This window comes from Capricornis sumatraensis, chromosome 23, assembly GCF_032405125.1.
Source record: "Capricornis sumatraensis isolate serow.1 chromosome 23, serow.2, whole genome shotgun sequence".
Classification (NCBI taxonomy): Eukaryota; Metazoa; Chordata; class Mammalia; order Artiodactyla; family Bovidae; genus Capricornis; species Capricornis sumatraensis.
Genome location: NC_091091.1, coordinates 7,240,944 through 7,264,804, shown reverse-complemented (window position 1 = coordinate 7,264,804; position 23,861 = coordinate 7,240,944). Strand labels below are relative to the sequence as shown.

The following is a 23,861-nucleotide window of genomic DNA, read 5'->3' as shown; positions in this document are numbered from 1 at the left end:
TATGACCACTGGATAAACCATAGCTTTAACTATAGGCAACTTTGTTGGCAAAGTAATGTCTCTGTTTTTTTTTTTTTTTTTAGTTCATTTATTTTTGACTGAAGGATAATTGCTTTACAGAAGTTTATTGTGTTCTGTCAAACCTCAACATGAATCAGCCATAGGTATACATATATGCCCTCCCTTTTGAACCTCCCTTCCATCTCCCTCCCCATTCCATCCCTCTAGGTTGATACAGAGACCCTGTTTGAGTTTCATGAGCCATATGGCAAATTCTCCTTGGCTGTCTATTTTGCATATGGTAATGTAAGTTTCCATGTTACTCTTTCCATACATCTCACCCTCTCCGCCCCTTTCCCCATGTCCATAAGTCTATTCTCTATGCCTGTTTCTCCACTGCTACCCTGTAAACAATGTCTCTGCTTTTTAATATGCTCTCTGGGTGTATCACAACTTTTCTTCCAAGAAGAAAGTCTCTTTTACTTTCATGGCTACAGTCACCATGCACAGTGATTTTGGAGCCCAAGAAAATAAAGTCTGTCACTGTTTCCATTGTTTTCCCATCTATTTGCCATGAAGTGATGGGACCAGATGCCATGATCTTAGTTTTCTGAATGTTGAGTTTTTAGCCAACATCTCTTCTTCCACCTTCTCTTTAATTTATTTAGTTTCTCTAAAGTCTCTTTAGTTTCTCTTAGCTTTCTGCCATTAGGGTGATGTCATCTGCATATCTGAGGTTGTTGATATTTCTCCCAGGAATCTCGAGTCTAGCTTGTGATTCATCCAGCCTGACATTTTGTATAGTGTACTCTGTATATAAGTTAAATAAGTGGGTGACAATATACAGCCTCGATGTACTCCTTTCCCAGTTACATAAGACTAATCACTGCAGATGGTGATTGCAGCCATGAAATTAAAAGATGCTTACTCCTTGGAAGGAAAGTTATGAACAACCTAGATAACATGTTCAAAAACAGAGACATTACTTTGCCGACTAAGGTCCGTCTAGTCAAGGCTATGATTTTTCCAGTGGTCATGTATATGTGAGAGTCGGACTGTGAACAAAGCTGAGCACCGAAGAATTGATGCTTTTGAACTATGGTGTTGGAGAAGACTCTTGAGAGTCCCTTGAACTGCAAGGAGATCCAACCAGTCCATCCTAAAGGAGATCAGTCCTGAGTGTTCATTGGAAGGACTGATGCTGAAGCTGAAACTCCAATACTTTGGCCACCTCATGCAAAGAGTTGACTCACTGGAAGAAACCCTGATGCTGGGAGGGATTCGGGGCAGGAGGAGAAGGGGGTGACAGAGGATGAGATGGCTGGATGGCATGACCGACTCGATGGACATGAGTTTTAGTGAACTCCGGGAGTTGGTAATGGACAGGGAGGCCTGGCCTGGCTCGCAAAGAGTTGGACACAACTGAGTGACTGAACTGATAACCATCATTAACAACTTTGGATTTCAAAATTTTAAGTTTATTGGAGTACTCTGTCTCATGTTGTATAAAGCTATGCATGTTAGCTTTCCAAATACAAAAAAAAAATTTTTTTAATGTTTACTGTTTTTTTTTTTATTGGAAGATGATTGCTTTACAATACTGTGTAGATTTCTGCTATATATCAACATGAATCAGCCACAGGTATACATATGTCCCCTCTCTCCTGAACCTCCTCCCATCTGCCTCCCCATTCTAGGTTGTCACAGAGCTCTGGGTTGAGTTCCCTGTGTCACATAGCAAATTTCCACCTGCTATCTATTTTACATTGGTAGTGTGTATGTTTCTCTGCTGCCCTCTTAATTTGCCCCCACCCTCTCTTCCCCCATTATGTCAAGTGCGTTCTCTATGTTTGCGTCTTCGTTGCTACCCTGGAAATAGGTTCATCAGTATCATCTTTCTAGATTCCAATATTTGGAATACAATATTTTCCTTTCTCTTTATTATTTCACTCTGTATAGTAGACTCTAGGTTCACCCACCTCAGAGGAAGATCCCCTGGAGAAAGGAAAGGCCACCCACTCCAGTATTCTAGCCTGGAGAATTCCATAGACTGCATAGTGCATGGGGTCACAAAGAGTCGGACATGACCAAGCGACCTTCACTTTCACCCACCTCATTAGGACTGATTCAAATGCATTCTTTTTATAGCTGAGTAATATTCCATTGTATATGTGTACCACAATTTCTGTATCCATGCATCTGTTGATGAACATCTAAGCTGCTTCTATGTCCTAGCTATTGTAAAAAGTGCTGCCACGAACATTGGGGTACATATGTCTCTTTTAATTATGGTTTTCTCAGGGTATATGCACCTTAGTGGGATTGCTGGGTCATATGGTAGTTTTATTCTTAGTTTTTAAGGAATCTCTACACTGTTCTCCATAGTGGCTGTATCAATTTACATTCCTACCAACAGGGCAAGAGCATTCTCTTTTCTACACATCCTCTCCAGCATTTATTACTCTTGATCTCAAGTTGTTATTGCTATGGAGGCAAGTACCAGCAGTTGATCCACTGGAATTATTGATATGTCAGAGTTAGTTAGAAACCGTCATATAGTCATACTCCTTTCATTCCTGGTAATGAATCCTGGCAGAAAAACATGAATCTATCTGATACAGAATGCCATTAAAGCTGGGTCAAAGAACAAACAGACAAACAAACATTATTTTTGATGAAATGACTCCTTTAAACTCTTGTATGTATTTGTTCTCCATGTAGGATTTGTATTGAAACAAAATCATTTTAGTTTTGATAAGTGTTAAAGTAATTAAACAAGGAGGGTATCAGACTGGGATGGCTCTGGCAGCCTAGGTAAGCAAACCGAAACTGATGGAATTTTTACTCTACTGTTTCGTAGACCCGAGTACAGGTGACATTGCTCATGGCGCATACCACCACTAATGTCCCATCTTCCAGTTTTCTGGTTATTGCGCTTTCCTTTCCATCCCATTCCTGGTGTTGAACCAATGCGCCATCTGTAAAGTTGCAGACAGTCTGGGTCTTTCTGCCATCAGCTGTGGTCTCTTCAAATTTCTCTCCCCGTTTACAGGGAAATTGTATTGTTTTCAAAGTGCTCTCAGTTTTTATGCTGAGGTTTCTGCCATCAGAAGTGATGATACTGTCTGGTTTGGCCATCACACCCACTTTTTGCAGAGCCATCCCCAAAGTAATTAAACAAGGAGGGTATCAGACTGGGATGGCTCTGGCACCCTATGTAAGCAAACTGAAACTTAAGGTCACTGCACCTGAACCTGAGAAAACAAAGCTTAAAAACAGCCAGCAACAAACAGCCAACTAGGCTTTCCCAAATAAGGCAACTTCTCAGGCCATAGCCAATCAAACAGTTTGTTTTCTTTGTTCCTACATGTTCTCTACAAAAAATAAAAATAAAACAAACTTTCCCTTATCTTCTGTCAACTGAGCATTCCTAACTACTTTCAGTATGGTGCCACCCTATTCAAATCAGTGTTTGCTCTTATAAAATTTAATTTGTCTCAGTTTACTTTTAATAGTTCAAACATCCAATGCTCTATTTCAGTCATATATAAGATGCTCCAGGCCCTGCTTGCATACGGACAATATCAGCATGCCCATCACCCAGAAGGGAGGATACCTTAATGTCCACATTTTCAGAACCTGGATGCAAGCTCTGGCTTGTACTGAACAGTGTGGCCTGGCCCTGCTGCTACTGGAATATCTTGGTGATTTCATTCTAAAATAGCTCTTCTAATTTTGCTGGTTCAGAAACAGAAAAGGAAGCTCAATGTAATGGAAGAAGTTTCAATTGAAAAATTTTTCTGCCAAATACAGCAAGAGATGTGTGTCTGTCTGTACATGTATGTGTGTGTATGTATGTATGTGTAGACACACATTTGCATCCATTTTCAGCATCCACCTTACAAGTTACCTCTTCATTAAAGAGTATGATGTGTTCATCCTTTTATTCTTCCCATGGCCATTCCATAGCTGAGAACTCTGATGAAGACCACAGCAGGAATGGACAGGAATGGAGAGGCTGGCCAAGCTGCTGGGTTAACAAAAGTGCAGAAAGAAACCATTCTTGGCAGGGAAGGAGGATCAAAATCAAAATATTGCCAACTTAAGAGGAAAACAAACTGTCCATGCTAATACAGGTGATGAAGATGCTATTTTTGAAGACCTAGAACTTAGCATATGCATAAGCAGGTGAGAGGGTAAGGGACCGTTATCAAGAAGGCCACATTTTAGGGCAGATATGAGTGAACCAAAATTGTAAAGGACACAGAAAAGAATCAGCTGGCTGAAGGCCTACAGGAATGAGAGAATTCCAGTGCTCACAAGCTCAAGGCTTCCTCCCCTCATCTCTCTAGGACAAGGTGACCTCCTGGCTCCTGAGAGAAGAGGGATTGGAGGGGGCCTTGAGCTCACAGGCACCCTTCAAAGGGGATCAATGCTGCTGGTGGCGACTGCGTAGAAACGACACAGGGACGAGCGCCACGTGCTCTTCACAATCCTGTGGTTTTTCACTCAGTCCTGCCTGAGGAAAACCTCCCGTGCATAGGTATACTATAACATGAGCCAGAGCACTTAAAAGAATCTATCTTCTCAAATTTCTTAGTCCAGAAGGCTGAAACCAAGGTGTCTACAGGGCTATAGCCTCTTCAGAGGCTCTAGTGAAGAAGGTGTTCCATGAATCTTCTAGTTTCTGTTGGCTTCAGGCATTCACTGGTCTGTGGCTACAGATTTTAATCTCTGTCTCTGTGGACACATTGCTTTTTCCTCTTCTGTGTGTCTTCTTCTCTGTGTGTCTACCTACCATCTCCCCCTGTTTCTCTCATATAAGGATGCATGTGATTATACCTAGGGCCTACCCTGAAAGCACAGGGTGATCGCCTCCTCAAGAGCTTTCTCTTATTCACCTCGCATAGGAGGTACCAGTCACTCTTGCCACAAAAGGTAACATTCTCAGGTTCTAGGGATCAGGACAAGGATATATCTTTAAGGGCCATAAATCAGTCCACTGTAGTACTTATCACATCAAACTGTATCCCGGAGGGACCCAAACTGAAGTTTCCCATTCAGACATAGGAGCCCTGAGGGCTGGCCTGAGAAAGTTCATGCTTAAGATAAACATTAGCTACCTTGACCCTTCTGATGCATTTGCGACTCAAAGACTGTGAGATGGGACCACACACAGTTTATGTCCTTCCATAACCAATCTCCACATACATTTCTCTGCCCTGTTCAGTATAAATCAGGATTCTTTTCAAATATTATGCAATAAAACTTAAAAAAGAGAGAGGGAGATACAGGAAAGAGAAACGGAAAGAGATATAGAAAAAATGTAAGCAGAACACAATATGACAGAAAAGAACATTTCTGATGTCCGAGAATGCAAATCATCTAAGGCTTTGATAACTCAAAGCTGTAAGAAAGCAGATTTGGGGAGATCCTAGAGCCAAAAGCTTGCAGGTCCTCCCCAAGGGCTCCAGAAGCATAGGCTGCAGAAGCCTCCCCAGCAGCTGTAACAACTCGGGTCTCTGAGAATAATTGTCCAGTAGACACCAATGAGGACTCAAGGGAGCCTACTGAAGGTGAGAGGCCTCAGAGCATAATGGAAGGGGCTGGAGCAGCAGTGGCTCCAAGGTACCAGGGCTGGGTAGCTATAGGACCTGCATGGGGGGAAGTGAGAGAAAGGTGGGTCATTGCATCTAAGGATGAAACCATGAGCTCTACTGGGAGTGTTGCCCCATGTTGTGTGTGGGATGCCCTATTCTCTTAAGGGAGTGGAGGCTGCTTAGGGGAAGAACCCATGCTGCACTTTGCACTGGAAAGAGAAATTTGAGACCAGGAGATTTCAAGTAAGTGTGCAGGGTTCTATGGGGAAGAGAAGATGTGGTAACAGGAAAATAAAGGTTAGGTCTCATGGTCTCATGTGTTCCCTTTTCTCAAATGTTGCAGCATCTCAAAAGTCACTCACTAAGCAGAAAGGCAATATTTGAAGCTGATTTATTCCTGAAATTACAGGAACTGAAAAAAATCACCAAAAATGGGAAAATTTCCCCAAATGTGTTTAAATTGAGTGTGGCTTAAGCACTGTTACTGACTGTCACCATGGTGAAAATGGGCTTGAGAGGGTTTCTCTTTTCTGTTTTTGTATTTTGTATTTGTATTTGTCCCCTATAATGAAAAGGACATCTTTTAGGGGTGTTAATTCTAAAAGGTCTTGTAGGTCTTCATATAACCATTCAACTTCAGCTTCTTCAGCATTACTGGTTGGGGCATAGACTTGGATTACTGTGATATTGAATGGTTTGCCTTGGAAATGAACAGAGATCATTCTGTCAATTCTGAGATTGCATCCAAGTACTGCATTTCACACTCTTTTGTTGACCATGATGGCTACTCCATTTCTTCTAAGGGATTTCAAATCCTGGAAGATGATGCTGTGAAAGTGCTGCACTCAATATGCCAGCAAATCTGGAAACTCAGCAGTGGCCACAGGACTGGAAAAGGTCAGTTTTCATTCCAATCCTAAAGAAAGACAATGCCAAAGAATGCTCAAACTACTATACAATCGCACTCATCTCACACGCTAGTAAAATTATGCTCAAAATTCTCCAAGCCAGGCTTCAGCAATATGTGAACTGTGAAATTCCAGATGTTCAAGCTGGTTTTAGAAAAGGCAGAGGAACCAGAGATCAAATTGCCAACATCCTCTGGATCATGGAAAAAAGAAGAGCGTTCTAGAAAAACATCTATTTCTGCTGTATTGACTATGCCAAAGCCTTTGACTGTGTGGATCACAATAAACTGTGGAAAATTCTGAAAGAGATGGGAATCCCAGACCACCTGACCTGCCTCTTGAGAAACCTATATGCAGGTCAGGAAGCAACAGTGAGAACTGACATGAAACAAAAGACTGGTTCCAAATAGGAAAAGGAGTACGTCAAGGTATTGTCACCCTGCTTATTTAACTTATATGCAGAGTACATCATGAGAAACACTGGGCTGGATGAAGCCCAAGCTGGAATTAAGATTGCCAGGAGAAATACCAATAACCTCAGATATGCAGATGACACCACCCTTATGGTAGAAAGTGAAGGAGAACTAAAAAGCCTCTTGATGAAAGTGAAAGAGGAGAGTGAAAAAGTTGACTTAAAGCTCAACATTCAGAAAACAAAGATCATGGCATCCGGTCCCATCACTTCATGGGAAATAGATGGGAAACAGTGGAAACAGTGTCAGACTTTATTTTTGGGGTCTCCAAAAATCACTGTAGACAGTGATTGCAGCCATGAAATTAAAAGACCCTTACTCCTTGGAAGAAAAGTTATGACCAACCTAGATAGCATATTAAAAAACAGAGACATTACTTTGCCAAGAAAGGTCCATCTAGTCAAGGCTATGGTTTTTCCAGTGGTCATGTATGGATGTGAGAGTTGGACTGTGAAAAAAGCTGAGCGCCGAAGAATTGATGCTTTTGAACTGTGGAGTTGGAGAAGACTCTTGAGAGTCCCTTGGACTGCAAGGAGATCCAACTAGTCCTTCCTAAAGGAGATCAGCCCTGGGTGTTCTTTGGAAGGAATGATGCTAAAGCTGAAACTCCAGTACTTTGGCCACCTCATGAGAAGAGTTGACTCATTGGAAAGGACTCTGATGCTGGAAGGGAATGGGGGCAGGAGGAGAAGGGGATGACAGAGGATGAGATGGCTGGATGGCATCACGGACTCTATGGACATGAGTCTGAGTGAACTCCGGGAGCTAGTGATGGATAGGAAGGCCTGGCATGCTGCGATTCATGGGGTTGCAAAGAGTCGGACACGACTGAGCAACTGAACTGAACTGATTTGTATTTGCATTCTGTTTTTGTATTTTTCTGTTTCTGCCTTTAGTTGCTGCTTTCATGTGGAGTTCTTTCACAGTGATGGTGTGGCTTGTGACCTTTTTATATGTCTTTCCAACTTCTCAAAGCGTAAAATTGTGGAGCAAGGATAGGGACACAGTTTGAGTGTCAGAAGTCCTGACTTGCAAGGGTTGGAGGAGCCATGTCCTCTTAAGGTGCTCTAGGCTGGGTTGCTGAAGAAGGACTCGGGCTCCACAAGATGTCAGTGACACCTTTCTGGCTCAGTCTGAGCAGAATCAGAAAATGAAAAATGAGATCAGGAAAAGTTAAAAATTTCAGTCTTGAATTACTACAGGGCATTGGGGACTTCATTTTTAGACTGTTTGTTTTGTGAATTCAGTTCTCTGAAGGATATAAGAAAAGTGATTTATTTTACACTTGTGTAGCTTTCTTGGCTTTTGTTTTGAGAATGGGGATTTGGCTCTCAAACCCTTTACATGTTGGAGCTAAAACAGGAAGTATTATTTTTACATTATCCAAATATTATCTTTCCTGTAAACATAGTAAAGAAAGAAGCAGTGGGCAGAGTATATAATTACAGCAGTCCTCTCAGATGTATTCTCAATGAAATTTTTCTAAAGACTAGATTCAGGAATTAAGGCTAATTCAGGAATTATAAGGCTTCTGCTTATAGGTAAAATGGAGTAGGTTACAGAAAGCCATGGCTTCCACTATAGTAATTAGAAAAGCCAGAAAAAGTTAATCAAGATTATATTTTAATCCTATCAGAGTACTGTAGGCACTGAAAACAAGGTAAACTGAATTCTATGAACACATTATAAATAATGCTTCCAATATCTAGTTACTGATAAATATTTGTTCCTTTCGGGGACATTGCCAATTCTGGGGTTAAGGCTGACTTCAGTGCAGCAGAGGAAATATGCTGGAGAGAAAAAAAAAAAAAAACCTGGCAAAATATTTACAGTCACTAGGGAAGGTGTGACAAATGGAAAATTGAAGTTTTTCACACAGAAAGAACTGAAGTGATAGTTCTTCACAGTATCCTGAGTGGAAGAACTGCAAGAAGGTATAACACTCTCTGGAAAGTGTACACCTAAAATATTAACTGTCCATTCAGCAACGACAAGAGTAATTTATTGTGGAGTTTATGCATGTAACAACAGCAAGATATAAAGCAGGAGGAGAACAAGTGGAGTGAAACCCTAGTGAGATTTGTGCATTGCTTGGCAAGTAGTCAAGTATTAGCTTACGGTGCAAAATAATAAGGCAATAATGATGTGTATGATAAGCCACAGGAAAATCACCAAAAGAATAGTGTTCAAGTGTCTGACTAAATATCAAATAGATAACATGGAAATAAATATGATTAATCCAAAACAAGGCAGGAAAGAAGGAATAAATAAAAGAGAATGGAATTGATTTAAAAAATTAAAAAGCTAGATTTGAACCAGTTATATTAATAATTAAATTGAATGTATCTGAACTAAACTCTTCAACAGAAGTCTAACTCAAGAACACATAGCTGTTAAATGATAGAGCTGCAAATCCAATGTAGATAGTCACATTAGATATTCAAAAGAGCCAAACATATGCTAATAAAAGAGAAACATTCTAAATATAAGGACAGAAGTAGGTGAATGTAACATGATGGGAAGGCATATATAATGAGAGCACTATATGAAAAAAAGCTGATGAGGGCCCTTTCATTAAAATAACATTGCTAGAAATAAAGAAGATATTTCAAAATGAAGAGAGGAATAAGGACATAAAAGAATAGTAATCCTAAATTTTTAGGTGACTATTAATATGATTTCAATATAGAGAGAACAAGAAATGGCAGAAATAAATGAGAAACAAATACACAATCATAGTTGGATATTTTAATGTACATTTTTTAGAAACTGATCTTAAATGGCCACATTTAGTAAGATGTTATAAATATCAAGCTTAACATCCTGGCCTGATGTTATGCCTATCAGCTAAAGAAACCACATGATTTAACATGCACATAATACACATACCATTCAGTTCAGTTCAATTCAGTCACTCAGTTGTGTCTGACTTTTTGTGACCCCATGAACCGCAGCATGCGAGGCCTCCCTGTCCATCACCAACTACCGGTGTCCACCCAAACTCATGTCCATAGAGTCGGTGATGCCATCCAGCCATCTCATCCTCGGTCATCCCCTTTTCCTCCTGCCTTCAATCTTTCCCAGCATCAGGATCTTTTCAAATGAGTCAACTCTTCACATCAGGTGGCCAAAGTTTTGGAGTTTCAGTTTCAACTTCAGTCCTTCCAATGAATACCCAGAACTGATCTCCTTTAGAATGGACTGGTTGGATTTGCTTGTAGTCCAAGGGACTCTCAAGAGTCTTCTCCAACACCACAGTTCAAAAGCATCAATTCTTCTGCACTCAGCTTTCTTTATAGTCCAACTGTCACATCCATACATGACCACTGGAAAACCATAACCTTGACTAGATGGGCCTTTCTGGACAAAGTAATGTCTATGCTTTTCAATATGCGGTCTAGGTTGGCCATAACTTTCCTCCCAAGGAGTAAGCATCTTTTAATTTCATGGCTGCAATCACCATCTGCAGTGATTTTGGAGCCCATAAAAATAAAGTCAGCCACTGTTTCCGCTGTTTCCCCATCTATTTCCCATGAAGTAATGGGACCACATGCCGTGGTCTTCGTTTTCTGAATGTTGAGCTTTAAGCCAACTTTTTCACTCTCCTCTTTCATTTTCATCAAGAAGCTCTTTAGTTCTTCTTCACTTTCTGCCATAAGAGTGGTGTCATCTGCATATCTGAGGTTATTGATATTTCTCCCGGCAATCTTGATTCCAGCTTGTGCTTCTTCCAGCCCAGCATTTCTCATAATGTACTCTGCATATAAGTTAAATAACAGGGTGACAATATACAGCCTTGACATACTCCTTTTCCTACTTGGAACCAGTCTGTTGTTCCATGTCCAGTTTTAACTGTTGTTTCCTGACCTGCATATAGGTTTCTCAAGAGGCAGGTCAGGTGGTCTGGTATTCAGAATTTTCCACAGTTTATTGTGATCCACACAGTCAAAGGCTTTGGCATAGTCAATAAAGCAGAAGTAGATGTTTTTCTGAAACTCTCTTGCTTTTTCAGTGGTGCAGCAGATGTTGGCAATTTGATCTCTGGTGCCTCTACCTTTTCTAAAACCAGCTTGAACATCTGGAAGTTCAGGGTTCATGTACTGCTGAAGCCTGGCTTGGAGAATTTTAATCAACACTTACTAGCGTGTGAGATGAGTACAATTGTGCAGTAGTTTGAGAGTTCTTCGGCATTGCCTTTCTTTGGGATTGGAATGAAAACTGACCTTTTCCAGTCCTGTGGCCACTGCTGAGTTTTCCAAATTTGCTGTCATATTGAGTGCAGCACTTTCACAGCATCATCTTTCAGGATTTGAAATAGCTCAACTGGAATGCCATCACCTCCACTAGTTTTGTTCATAGTGATGCTTTCTAAGGCCCACTTGACTTCACATTCCAGGATGTCTGGCTCTAGGTGAGTGATCACACTATCGTGATTATCTGTTCATATTTAACCACAAATTGTGCAATAAAAGCAAGTCTTAACAAATTTTAAAGGACTGAATTTATTCAGAGTATGTTTCTGGCCACAGCAGAATAAAACTGTAAATCATTTACACGAAGGTAACTTTAAAACTACCAAGTATCTCAGAATTAAACAGCACACTTTTAAATTAATTTATAAACAAGCCATGAGTCAAAGAAGAAATTACAATGAAAATTATAAAGTATGTTGAACTGAATGATGTAACAAACGCTATATATGAAAACCCATGGAATACAGCTAAAGCAAACAGTGGAAAATTTATAATTTTAAATGAATATATTAGAAAAGAAGAAACATAGAAAATTAATTGTCAATGTTAAACAGTTAATTTAGAAAAGAGAAGGACATATTTGATATGAGAAGAGATCACAGGAAATGTACAGCTATGGACAAATATGAAGGAAATTGATCATAGAGGTTAATAGAGAGAAGCAATATTAGAAAATATAGCTTTTGAAAAATATTAATAAAATTAACAACTTACCCCCCATCAAGACTTACTAAGAAAAAAAGAAAGTACAAATAACCGTGAAAGATACAATGGAGACATCACTGCAGATCCTACTTACTTTGAAAACAAATAGGGAAATTTGGGGAACAATGTTCTGCCTACACAGTCAGCAATTCAGATGAAATGCACAAATTAACTGAAAAAGCACAATTTGCCAAAACTGCCCAAGAGACATAGAAATCATAAACAGATCTAAATCTTAAGAAAATAAAATCTGAAAGTAAAAACTCACAGAAATGGCCAGAGTTAAAAGGACTAAAAGTGTTAACTCTTTTACAAATACACAGGGCAACCAGAACTGACACACCTTGTTGGTAGGAGTGTAAATCCATATGATCATTTTGGAAAACTGGCAGGATCTACTGAAGTTACTTACACAAAGCGTACTCCATGACCCACCAGTTCTACTTCCGGTTAGATAGCCAAGAGAAACTAACGCAAATACAGAATACTAATGGTTTTGCAAATACTAATGCAAAAACAAAAGACAAATGCAGAAACAGTCATCAGTTTTTTCTCTTGACAGAAACTGGAAACAGTCCAATTGTCCATTAGCAATATAATGAATACACTGAGATACACTCATAGAGTGGAATCCTACAGGACAGTGAAAATGAAAACTCTACTGCTACATGTCAACAGCAGCAATGAGCCTCACAGACTTAATTTTGAATGAAAAACAGCATGACATAAAACTGTATGTATAGTCTGATTCCATCTATCGAGTTTATACGCTTCATTCCACCTATATGAAATATCATACACAAAATTAAAGTATGATACTAGAGCTCAGAATAGTATTGACCTTCGGGGATGTCAACTAGAAGGGGTTATGAAGGGGCTTTGAAGATGCTGGAAATGTTCTGTATCTTGATTTGGAAGGTAGTTATATAGGTGCATATTTAGGTGAGCATTCATTAATCGATTCATTTGCTATCTTTGCTATTTACGTAGTGTAGCAGTTCCTTAAAAAGAAAATAAAATATAGTTTAGAAAGAAAGCAACAAAATAGATAATACCTGAGACTGACAGAAAGGCTATGGAAATTAGGCTGGAAAGATGTCATTAAGGTTAGCCCTCAACCCAAGGAGAAAGAAAGGTTCCATAGAACATAGGTGTTTAGAGTAAATATAAAAATAAATCCATTTTATTTTTTTTTTACCTTAGATAACTCGCAAGCAAAAATGAACAGCCTAATTAAATTAAACACTTAATGTATAATCTTACACGTAATGTCTGACTCACAGTAAACATTTTTAAATATGTTATTAGTACTCCCACTATTACTGCTGTTGCTACTATTACTATTATTTTGTCGTTACTGAAGTGATTATTATTCTTGATTGGGTCTACACCACTATAAGTCTCTTCACGCTTTTCACTTCCACATCACATCATCCTCACTCCATTCTTCTCATTGTCTCTGTTTCCCCACAAAAGAGCGACTCAGTACAGGGTGTGTGAAATTGACATAGATTTATCCTCCACACCAGGTTGTGGGCCCATGAGATGAGTAACAGGACAGAAGGACTTGAGGCTCATGCCCCCTCAGATGGAGAATTCGCAGACAGTCAAATAGGAGGCGGAACAAGCGATGTCATTCCATGTGCCGTCCGACAGGAGTGTCACACAGTGCTCCCCAGGAGAAGCATTGTTAGGCTCGCCGTCATTCCAGTTTTGGTAGGTCACCCTCCTTCCTGTCAGATCCATAAACTGGCCTTCAGTCTCCTGATCTGTGATGCCCAGGAAAGCCTCTTCAGGGACGAAATCCTGGAGGGCCCTGTTTTCTTCGGCATTCATAGGGGTGGCCACACGGCCCTGGAGCTGTGCACACAGAGTCTTCACTTCATTAAAAGGCATCTTTTTACCATTGGTAAAAAATATCTTCTTCCCAACTTTTTTGCCCAGAGAGAAGATTAGCCCTAAAATGGGAAAATATAGGTGACACGGTTTGTCTCTAACTCCAGCCCAAGATATTTTTCTGGATGAAAGTTTCTATAGTACAGATGCCACATAAAATATGGTATGTCCAGTTACATTTGAATTATAGAAAAGCAGTGGATTTTTAAAAAATTTTAGTATAAAGATATCATATGCAGTTTTAGGACATACATATACCCCCCCCCCCAAAAAAAAATTCTGTTGTTTACCTGAAATTCAGATTTAACTCAGTAAACTTTTTTTGGTTAAATCTAGCAGCCCTAATCTGAACAGATGAGCTGGAACAAAGGCCTTTGTCTCTTTGGACCATATTCTAGAATACACATAATTTGGAATTCTAAGTTTTACCCCAATATTAACATAAATAAATGTAAATTTCTTAGAATATTTGTCTCAGGGCAAGCAACAGGTTAAGCCCCATTGCCACTTCTCAGCACCAGCATAACAAAGGGAAAGAGGTGTTGGTCCCATTTTCAGTGACCTCTATGTACACTGTACACTGTAACATGAAGAAGCAGAATCAGGGTCTCTGGTGTTAGCAAGCATGGATGCTCATTTGGTCAGTCGTGTCTGACTCTTTGAGGCCCCATGGATAGCAACCCTCCGGGCTCCTCTGTCCATGGGATTTTCCAGGCAACAATACTGAAACGGGTTGCCATTTCCTACTCCAGGGGGTCTTCCCAACCCAGGGGTCAAAGCTGCGTCTCCTACATCTCCTGCATTGCACTGAGCCACCTGGGTAGCCCTCTCTGGTACCAGACTGACTTCAGTTTATAAGTGGCTCTGCTACTCATTAGTTCTACGCTTTTGAGCAAATTATGTACTTTTTCTTTGCCTTCATTTCTACCAAAAGTTGTTGTGAAGATTTCATGAAATCAGAATATGAATAGACGACTATCCAGGTACTAGAAAATTAAATATATTCAACAAATGTTGTCTTTCACTTTACCAAACTTCAGCTGCCTGAAAAGAGAGAAGGCTTACAGTTTTTGATCTGGTTCAATTCAGATCGTAGAGTTGCTGTTTCTGAAGTAGCCAGTCTAATATAGTCACCTAGAAAATTAAGTGAAAGAGTGATGTTAAGAAGTTATCTTAGAACTATAAGGGGGTAGGGTACCTTTTGAAACTAAAAAAAAATTAAATTAAATTAAAAGTTTATTTTATATTGATATTTGTTCTTTGGAGAAAAAAGAAATATATCAAGAAGTAAAAAGAAGGAAAATTGTCTTTATTTCCATCTAACCCAAAACATGACTCTTCCTCTGTTGAATGTATGTGAAGACACTTTATAGACACATACATCCGCACACATACACGCACATACACACACTCCCTGTTGACCTGTTAATAGCATTATAGCTCTCCACATGCCAAGCTACTCACTAATTGTTTTATTTCTCCAAACAAATAGCTCTATCATGGACGAAATTGTGGAATGAACTAATTGAAGAATTATTATGAGCTGGTGAATATTGACTATAAAGTCTACAGAGTTTCCTCTTTGGGCATGTCTTGTTTTTGTTCATTTTGTTGTTTGTTTTTCCTGAGTTTGTCTTGTTAATCAGTAAACTAGGATTTCTGTGAGCTGTCCATTATCCATGGGGGAGGGCATGAGACAAGCTATGTGTAGTTGACGGCAAAAATGACCTCGATATGATACAGCTTCTCTTAGGAAATGGAGTCCATTCCCCACTCCTTGAATCTGAGCTGGCCTTGTGACTTGTGTTGATCAATACAATGTGGTGGAAGCAATAGTATATGTATCCCAAGCCTTAAGGAGGCCTTAAACCTTCCGCTCTTCCTTTTCTTGTGAATTCTGTAATCACCTCTGTGTGATTAAGGCCAGGTGAGTCAACTGGAGGATGAGAGACCCGTGGCTCAGTCACCTTCATCACTCCAGCTGATGGGTGCACAATAGCCAACGTGTAAGTGAGACCATTGGCCACCAGTTGACACATGAGTGAGTCCAGCTGAGACCAGCAAAGAAATTATTTGATTCATAGAATTTTGATTTAAATAAATGGCTGTGTGTTGTTTCTCATGAAGTAAGAGATAGTTGACATACTATGTATCTACCACTCTTGTGAAAATAATAAGCCCAACACATATATTCTCCCTTTTGGACCAAATTGTTGCAGCTGAAGGATAGCCAGGGCTCAGATCCTCCAGCAGGCATCTCACGAGGGTTTGGCTCCGAACAGTTTGTGATTCTGTATTCAGGAATTGGTAGGAATGCCTGAGGCTCTAAGTAGCCTACAGAAGCTGGAGGCTGCTTAGTCAGGAAGCAGAGTTGGGCATCTCCCCAGGAAGCAGCAGAAGGGGCATGTCCCACATGATACTTGAGCCCACAGAACCCAAGGGACTTCAGCCTGGACCTTGCTAAAGTAAACTCCTTACCCATATTTTCTCCAGGGTCTCCTTTCTGGCCTGTTGGTCCTGGTATCCCAGGGATCCCTGGCATTCCTTGAGGCCCCATCTTTCCAGGAGGACCCTGCGAGCCTCTGAGTCCTTGACCTGTTGGAGGAAAAAGGAAACATGACTCAATATTTGTGTTCCTTTTCTATTTCTCAAAAAAATATGAGGCCCAATCCCTTCCCAGGGGAAAGGAGACACTGAGCTAGGGCTAACTTTTCTGAGCTGCTGTTTGTAAGGACCATAGAAGAAAAGCCTCCTATGTCCCATGGGATGGTCTGCCTTGAGGGTCAACTCCCTGAGCCTGCAGGACCACCGAGTGTTAGCAGTTCCTGTGTGAGAGTCTGGGATGCCAGAATCAAAGCCGTGTCTCTGTTTCAAATGATAATATGTAGTTAAGAGTAATACAAGTGGCATGAATGCATTACCCTCCTCCCAATCCAGGCAGTTTCCTTTGGGAGATAAAGAGTCACAGAGAAAGAACAGCCCAAACTGTACCTGGTTCTCCCTTTTCTCCCTTGGCACCATCACGCCCATCTTTGCCTGGGAGGCCGTTGATGCCTGGAGGACCACAGGCAATCACAGGGCAGGTCTTCTGGATATTCTCACAGTTCTCTGCTTCTGTGTCCACACAAGATGCTGTCACCACAGTCAGGAGAAGAAAAGGAAGTGACGTAAACAGCGACATGGTCCTCACCTTGGTGTAAGAAAAGTCAAGGAAGATGATCTCATCTTGTTCTCTTTATCTACACATATTTAATGAGCTTATAACCTATACTGGGCACATGTGACGTAGAGATGGATAATCCATTCCTGGCCTCCAAACTGGGAATTTGGAAATGTATTAATAAATCCTTCAATGACACTGGTTAATTAATACTTCAACAAAGGTAGGCATAAATAACTGCATTGTTGAGAGGAAGGAGTCACCGGTGCCTGTCCTCTGGTGTTACTGCAGAAATCTCTGATTATGTTCTCTGTGTCCTTTGCAAGAGCAAATAGGCATACTCATGGCCAGAAACTCGTGCCTGCTGGCTTAGGGAGTAATCATAAATGGAGACCTAGCTTGCTCTTGCCCTTCTCCCACTTGGGCCCTACTGCCACCTGCATCCCATCCTTATATCTGGACAGTCCTTTGCCCTCAGTGTCAGATAACCAACATCTACTCAGTGGCAGGCACTGAGCTGCAAGCTAATGATCCAGAGAGGAAGAGTCACTGCTAGTTACTGACCCAGCCACAATTAACTTGAGTTTGCTTTCTCTTGATGTTCATTTCTCACTGCAAGAAAGACTTGCCAGGGGGAGAATTTTCTCTGGAAATTTCTCAGTCTCTTAGCCCAGGCAGGATGCTAGATCCCTCTCTTATTTCCTGACAGGTGTTCTGCGTGTCTTATATGTCGAGATCACTGGCAATATTCCTTGAATACCCTTCTCATTTTTTAATCCTAACATTTCATCTGATCTTCAAAGTTCTTTTCTAGATGTCCCTCCCCAAGGAAACCTCAGCATCCCAGGACCCAAGGTCTTGGCTCTCTTTGAAAACAAAGGTACAGTCTCATTTGCAACTGTTTAGGTGAATCCAGGAAAGTTCCAGATGCCCCAGCATAAGCAGAGAAAGAGACACTGCAGCATGGATTCTACTTGCCCTCTCCCCACCTCCCTCCAAGATCAAGTCCAAGCCCTAACTATATGACCCAGGACCCCAGATCCATTTACCAAAGTACTCACCAGGGCTTCTGCAGATCAGGGATACAGTCACAAGGAAACTGGCCCTCCAGCAGGGTGCTGGCAGATGCCTTAGGGTAAGAGAGGAGGCTGGGCTTGGTAATACAAGGTCCACTCAGCCTGGTGGACAGGGACCACATGGGCCTGCCTGGCCTTCAACCCCAGATTAATAAATAATTCTTCTCAGGGGGATTTCCCAGGGCTTCTGATACAGTGCTGGGTGGCAGTTTTCTTTGATACTGCACAATCCCTACTTCCGATCGTCAGTATATGACAGTTCTCATTTCTGGGCCAACGTGAGTTGGTTCACATGGTTAATTGTGTTCAAGATTCATGTCTTCAGCAGAGAAACATAAAGATACCTATGAACGCACTCATGCTTGTGCATACTAACCACACACACACACATGCAGATGTGCACAGACACATCCATGAAGGTGCACAAGCACCCTGCTGCTTTTGACACACCAAGACCACTCCTGTCTCAGGCTCTGGACTTGGTCTTCACCCAGCCTGAATGTGCTCTCTGTCATGTCACTGGCTGGCTCCTTCTCTTCTATTGAAATGTTCCTGCCTCAGAGAACCCTGTGTTGACTACTTTAAGTGATCCTGCTCTCTATCCTCTTAACTTTATTTTCTTCAATATTTCTGATATTCCATGATGTTATATTTTATCCATTTACTTTACTTTTCTAGCTTTTATTCTGGTAACTATAAACAACATAAAATTTTACCGTTTTGACCATTATTAGGTGTACAATTTGGCAGCATTAAGTACATTCACATTGTTGTACAACCTTCACCACTACCCATCTCGAGAAGGTTTTCATTATCCCAAATTGAGACTCTGTACCTATTAAACAGCAATTCCCTATTTCCAACCCCAAGGTCAGCCCCAGCCCTTAGTGACTGCTGTTTTATTTTTGTCTCTATGAGCTTGACTACTCTAGGTGTCTTATGTAAGTGGAAACATACAGGATTTGTCTTTTTGTGACTGACTTATTTCACATAGCTTAATGCCTTCAAGGTTCATCCATGTTGTGAAATGTATCAGAATTTCCTTCCTAAGTTTAAAAATTAAATATGTGTAAATAACACATTTTGGAAACTTCATTTTTTATAGCAAATAAAAAAAAGACCCTGGAAATTACCCAGTTATCCTTCAATAAGCAAATGGATAAATAAACCATGGAAAATTCACAGGAAAATAAGCAGCAATTAATACAATAACTTGGATGAATTTCAAGGACATTATGTTAAGTAAAACCAATATAAACCTGGAAGCTTACAGACTGTATTATTTTTTTCATATAATATTCTTAAAATGGAAAAATTAAATAAGGGAAACCATATCAGCAGTTGGCAGGGAATAGGGCTTCAGGGAGAAGATAAAGATGCCGAACAAGAAAGTTTCACTGTGGGTGAGGGAATAGTTCTGTGTCTTAATTGTGATGATTAGACAAACCTATCACTGCAATAGCATTTCATAGAACTAAACACCAAGAAAAAAGGAATTCAGGTAAATAATGGTTAAATGCAAGTAAAACCCATATTGTATCGTTTTGATGTCAGCTTGCAGGTTTTGGTACTTGTACTCTGATATGTTAGATCCTACCATTGGTGAATGATGGAGGAAGAGTACCTGAGACTTTTCATTATGATTCAAGTTGTCTATGAGACTAAAATGATTTCATATGAAAAAGTTTCCAGAGGGAGTCTTAAGGAAGTTGTGGATGATCTAAAGACTATCCTTGCTTCAGTCAGTGTTTTGTCCAAACTTCACAATGGGAATAGTCTGTGCAATGGCTTGAAAGTGAGAAAAAGTAGGCCAGGTTCCCAAGGATAATACTAATTTGTCTGATTGGTCTTATAGTGTGAGAGCCAAATGGTGAGAGATAAGGCATAAGCCTATTGATGATATGACTTACAAACTGTGTAAGACTCTGGACCTCCAACCAAAGGTCATTAGAGGAATTCCAATAGGAGAGTAAGGATCACAGCTGAATTTTTCAAATCTTGTTTTGACTAAAATGTGGAGAATGATTGGAGGACATGAAACTGGAAAAAGAGATGACCTGCAAGGAGGTACTTTGCTGTTGTTGTTGTTCAGTTGCCCAGTCGTGTCCAGCTCCTTGTGACCCCGTGGACTGCAGCATGCCAGGCCTCCCCGTCCCTCACCATCCCCCAGAGTTTGCCAAGTTCATGTTCATTGCATTGGTGATGCCATTCTTACCACCATCTAAATGATAGATGATGGTGGCCAGAATCAGGGTAAAAGAAATTAGATCAAGAAACTAGATGCATTTGAGAAACATCCACAATGTATAATTGACAGAGCTTAGGAATTGGTTGAGTGTGAAATAGTGAGCAGAAAAAGAAATTTGTTTGGGCACACAAGTTTCTGACTTGACTGTCTGAGTGCCATTCTACTGACTGAAGGAGATATAATGGGTACCTTGTAAGTGGATGGCTTGAATTATCTGCCAGTGGTCAAGAAGGATAGAGCAATAACTGTGAAGCAGCATTTGTTCAATTCTGGACATTTCTAATAGAGCTGTTAGCTTAGGGTGATGAGGGAACCCATCAGAAGAGTTTCAAATAGAGGTTGCAGAACCATGTGGTGAGGGTGTGGTAGAGGCCTCCGAACACCACAAGAAATATGGATGAGACTCTCCCCTTCCCCCCCCCGCCCAGCAGATCCTTCCAACCAGCCTGTCCTTGGCTTATGGAAGGTCTCATTTCCTTACTTCCTGCTGACCCATTCCATAGACCTGGAAAAATGTCCAGGGTGGTAAAGAGCCAGATGCCTGAAGCAAAGGGCAGAGACTAAGAGACCCAGAGGTTAAAACAGTCTGCTGGCAACTTGTTCATGTGTCTCTCTTATTCTTCAGCATCCAGACTTTCCCCCTGTTCCTACTCCAAAGTGGCAGGAGGTTGAATGAGGTAGAGGACTCCAGGTCGGACTGGAAGTACTGGGTTTGATCACTGTATTTGTTTATATTGAACACTTAGTCCAGAGGTCACGAAGCTTCCTGGAACTGAGCTGGGAAGGGGTAGACATCTGGATGAGAGTCAGTCTGAAAGTTGAGCCACTGTTCTGGCTACAGCTGTGAGTCTCTTCTCATTTCCACAGTCTCCAGGAGGCCTTTTCTATCAGGAGATGCCCTCTCCACCTCCTTCAGTCCCGATTATCCAGTCTTCACTTTGCTTCATAGATAAGGTCACTGTATGTATTTGTTCTGGACCTTAGGTCCTTCCCAGCACTGCCTCTGCCCTGGCACCTCCACCAGACAATGGGGCTGCCTCTTTGATCTCTAGAAGGACTTCCTGCCCTTCTACACTCCTGTCCCTAGTGGGATGGAATCCCAGCTCTGCCACTTCCTGGCTATGTGACCTTGGCCAAGTTCCATCTCCTTCAGATCCCTTTTCTTCATCTGTGAACCAGGACAACACTGCCATGCCTGTGCCATGCTGTGCTGTCTCCTGATCCACACTCAGAAGGCTTGACATGCAGCTCATCACACCAGTCTGCTAAAGACCAGGCCTTCATTGCCTTCAGAATGGTGGCACAATAGTCTTCTTACTGGGGGAAGCAGTGTTCTTGGGCAACCCCATCTGAAAACAGTATAGTATGAGATTTGGAACCAGAAGATTTGGTTTGGGCTCATGATTGTGAGTTTAAGTCAGACCATATATTCTTTCTGAGCCCCGAATTTTGGCCAGGGGCACAGTTGCAGCAGGCATGGAGCATGCTTATCCATGATTTTAGGAGACATGCCTGAGGGAGGGGCATGAGGAGGAGAAATTAGGGCAGGGTTGCAGGCAAAATAGCCTGAGGTCCAGAATTCCCTCAGAGAGGGCTACAGGATCACAGAGCCCTCTCTATGTGACCAAGTTGGGCTTGTGCTCACTGACTCAAGGAGGGACTGCCCGCTGGGGCCTTCGCAGGGGCAGAGATCCCAGGCTATTCTCAAGTCAAGCTGTGTCTGGAGAAAGAGGGTCCCGTTTTCTTTCACCTTCTCTCTAGTGCCCCTATTGTGAAAGCTGTTAGTACTCACTTTATTTTATTTTTTTAGTTTTATTGATTATAGTTGATTTACAATATTGTGTTAATTTCAGATGTACAGCAAAGTGATTCAATTATATATATATATATATATACATACACACCTATATTCATTCTTTTTCAGATTGTTTTCATATAGGTTATCATAGAATACTAAATAGTGTTCGCTGTGCTATGCAGTAGGTCCTTATCAGTTATCTATCTTATATATAGTAGTGTATATATGTTAATCCCAAGTTCCTGATCTATCCCTTCTGCCCACCCATATTTTCCCTTTGGTAACCATAAGCTTGTTTTCAATATCTCCAAGTCTGTTTCTGTTTCTTGGTTAAGTTCATTCCTACCATTTTAAAAAATCAGATTCTACACATAAGTGATGTCATATGATATTCGTCTTTGACTTACTTCACTTAGGATGCTAATCTCTAGGCCCATCCATATAGCTGCAAGTGGCATGGTTTCATCCTCTTTTATGGCTGAGCAATGTCCTATGGCATGTATGTACCACAGCTTCTTTATCCATTCAGTCTCTCTTCATGAACATTTAGGTGCCTTCCATGTCTTGGTTCTTGTAAACAGTGCTGCAGTGAACACTGGGGTGCATATATCTTCTCTAATTACGATATTCTTTGAATATATACCCAGGGGTGGGATTGCTGAATCATATGGTAGGTCTGTTTTTAGTTTTTTAGTGGTTGTACCAATTTACATTTGTGATCATGCTCACTTTAAAAGAGAAATGCTTAAAGGAATTTTGTGGCGTATCGCAGAGGATGTGTGGAAGAGTAAATCTGTTGCCAGGAATCTTTGGTAACTGGCTTGGTAGGTATATCTGCATGCCCATGTTTGCATGCCCATGTTTGCACACAGGGAGTCCACGAATGCCCCAAGTGGGCCCTTCATCAGCATCAGTAGCATCAGGGATTCCTCTAGGTAAGCCTCATGGAGACCTGAAAGCCCTGGAGTGAAGAGGGGTGGGCGGGCCTGGCTGCTTCTGGGCTCTGAGGCTGCCTATCTCTGTCCACTCACACAGGGAAGCCCATGAGATGACACAGAAAACAGGCAGCATGGCATCTATAGCCTTGTAAAAACCGTCTGAAACAGTCTCTGTTGTCACCTTTATCTTGGGCTTCTAGTATCCAGAAATGTGAGAAAATAAGTTTATGTTGTTTAAGTCACCCATTCAGTGATATCTTATTATGGCAGGCCAAGCAGACTAATAACCCTCTTAGGTCACAGGAACCTAGACAGCATATTAAAAAGCAGAGACATGACTTTGCCAACAAAGGGCCATCTAGTCAAGGCTATGGTTTTTCCAGTAGTCATGTATGGATGTGAGCATTGGACTATAAAGAAAGCTAAGCACCAAAGAATTGATGCTTTTGAACTGTGCTGTTGGAAAAGACTCTTGAGAGTCCCTTGGACTGCAAGGAGATCCAACCATCCATCCTAAAGGAGAGCAGTCCTGAGTGTTCTTTGGAAGGACTGATGCTGAAGCTGAAACTCTAATACTTTGGCCGCCTGATGCAAAGACCTGACTCATTGGAAAAGACCCTGATGCTGGGAAAGATTGAAGGCAGCAGGAGAAGGGGAGGACAGAGGGTGAGATGGTTGTATGGCATCACTGACTCAATGGACATGAGTTTGAGTAAACTCTGGGAGTTGGTGATGGACAGAGAGGCCTGGCGTGTTGCGGTCCATGGGGTCGCAAAGAGTCAGACATGACTGAGCGACTGAACTGA

General features: G+C 41.2%; 1 protein-coding gene and 1 pseudogene across 1 annotated transcript; both read right to left on the bottom strand.

Annotated features, from left to right (window-relative positions):
* Positions 1 to 2,841: 2,841 nt before the first annotated feature.
* On the bottom strand, positions 2,842 to 3,162 carry LOC138070517 (fatty acid-binding protein 5 pseudogene; annotated as a pseudogene).
* Positions 3,163 to 9,842: 6,680 nt separating this feature from the next.
* MBL2 (mannose binding lectin 2) lies at positions 9,843 to 18,169 on the bottom strand. The gene is made up of 5 exons (XM_068961241.1): positions 18,057 to 18,169; positions 16,827 to 17,025; positions 16,314 to 16,430; positions 14,901 to 14,969; positions 9,843 to 13,897 (listed from the first exon to the last, which is right to left on the bottom strand). The coding sequence occupies exons 2-5, from the start codon at positions 17,014 to 17,016 to the stop codon at positions 13,524 to 13,526; spliced, it is 750 nt and encodes a 249-aa protein (XP_068817342.1). The 5' UTR covers positions 17,017 to 17,025; positions 18,057 to 18,169; the 3' UTR covers positions 9,843 to 13,523.
* Positions 18,170 to 23,861: the final 5,692 nt, after the last annotated feature.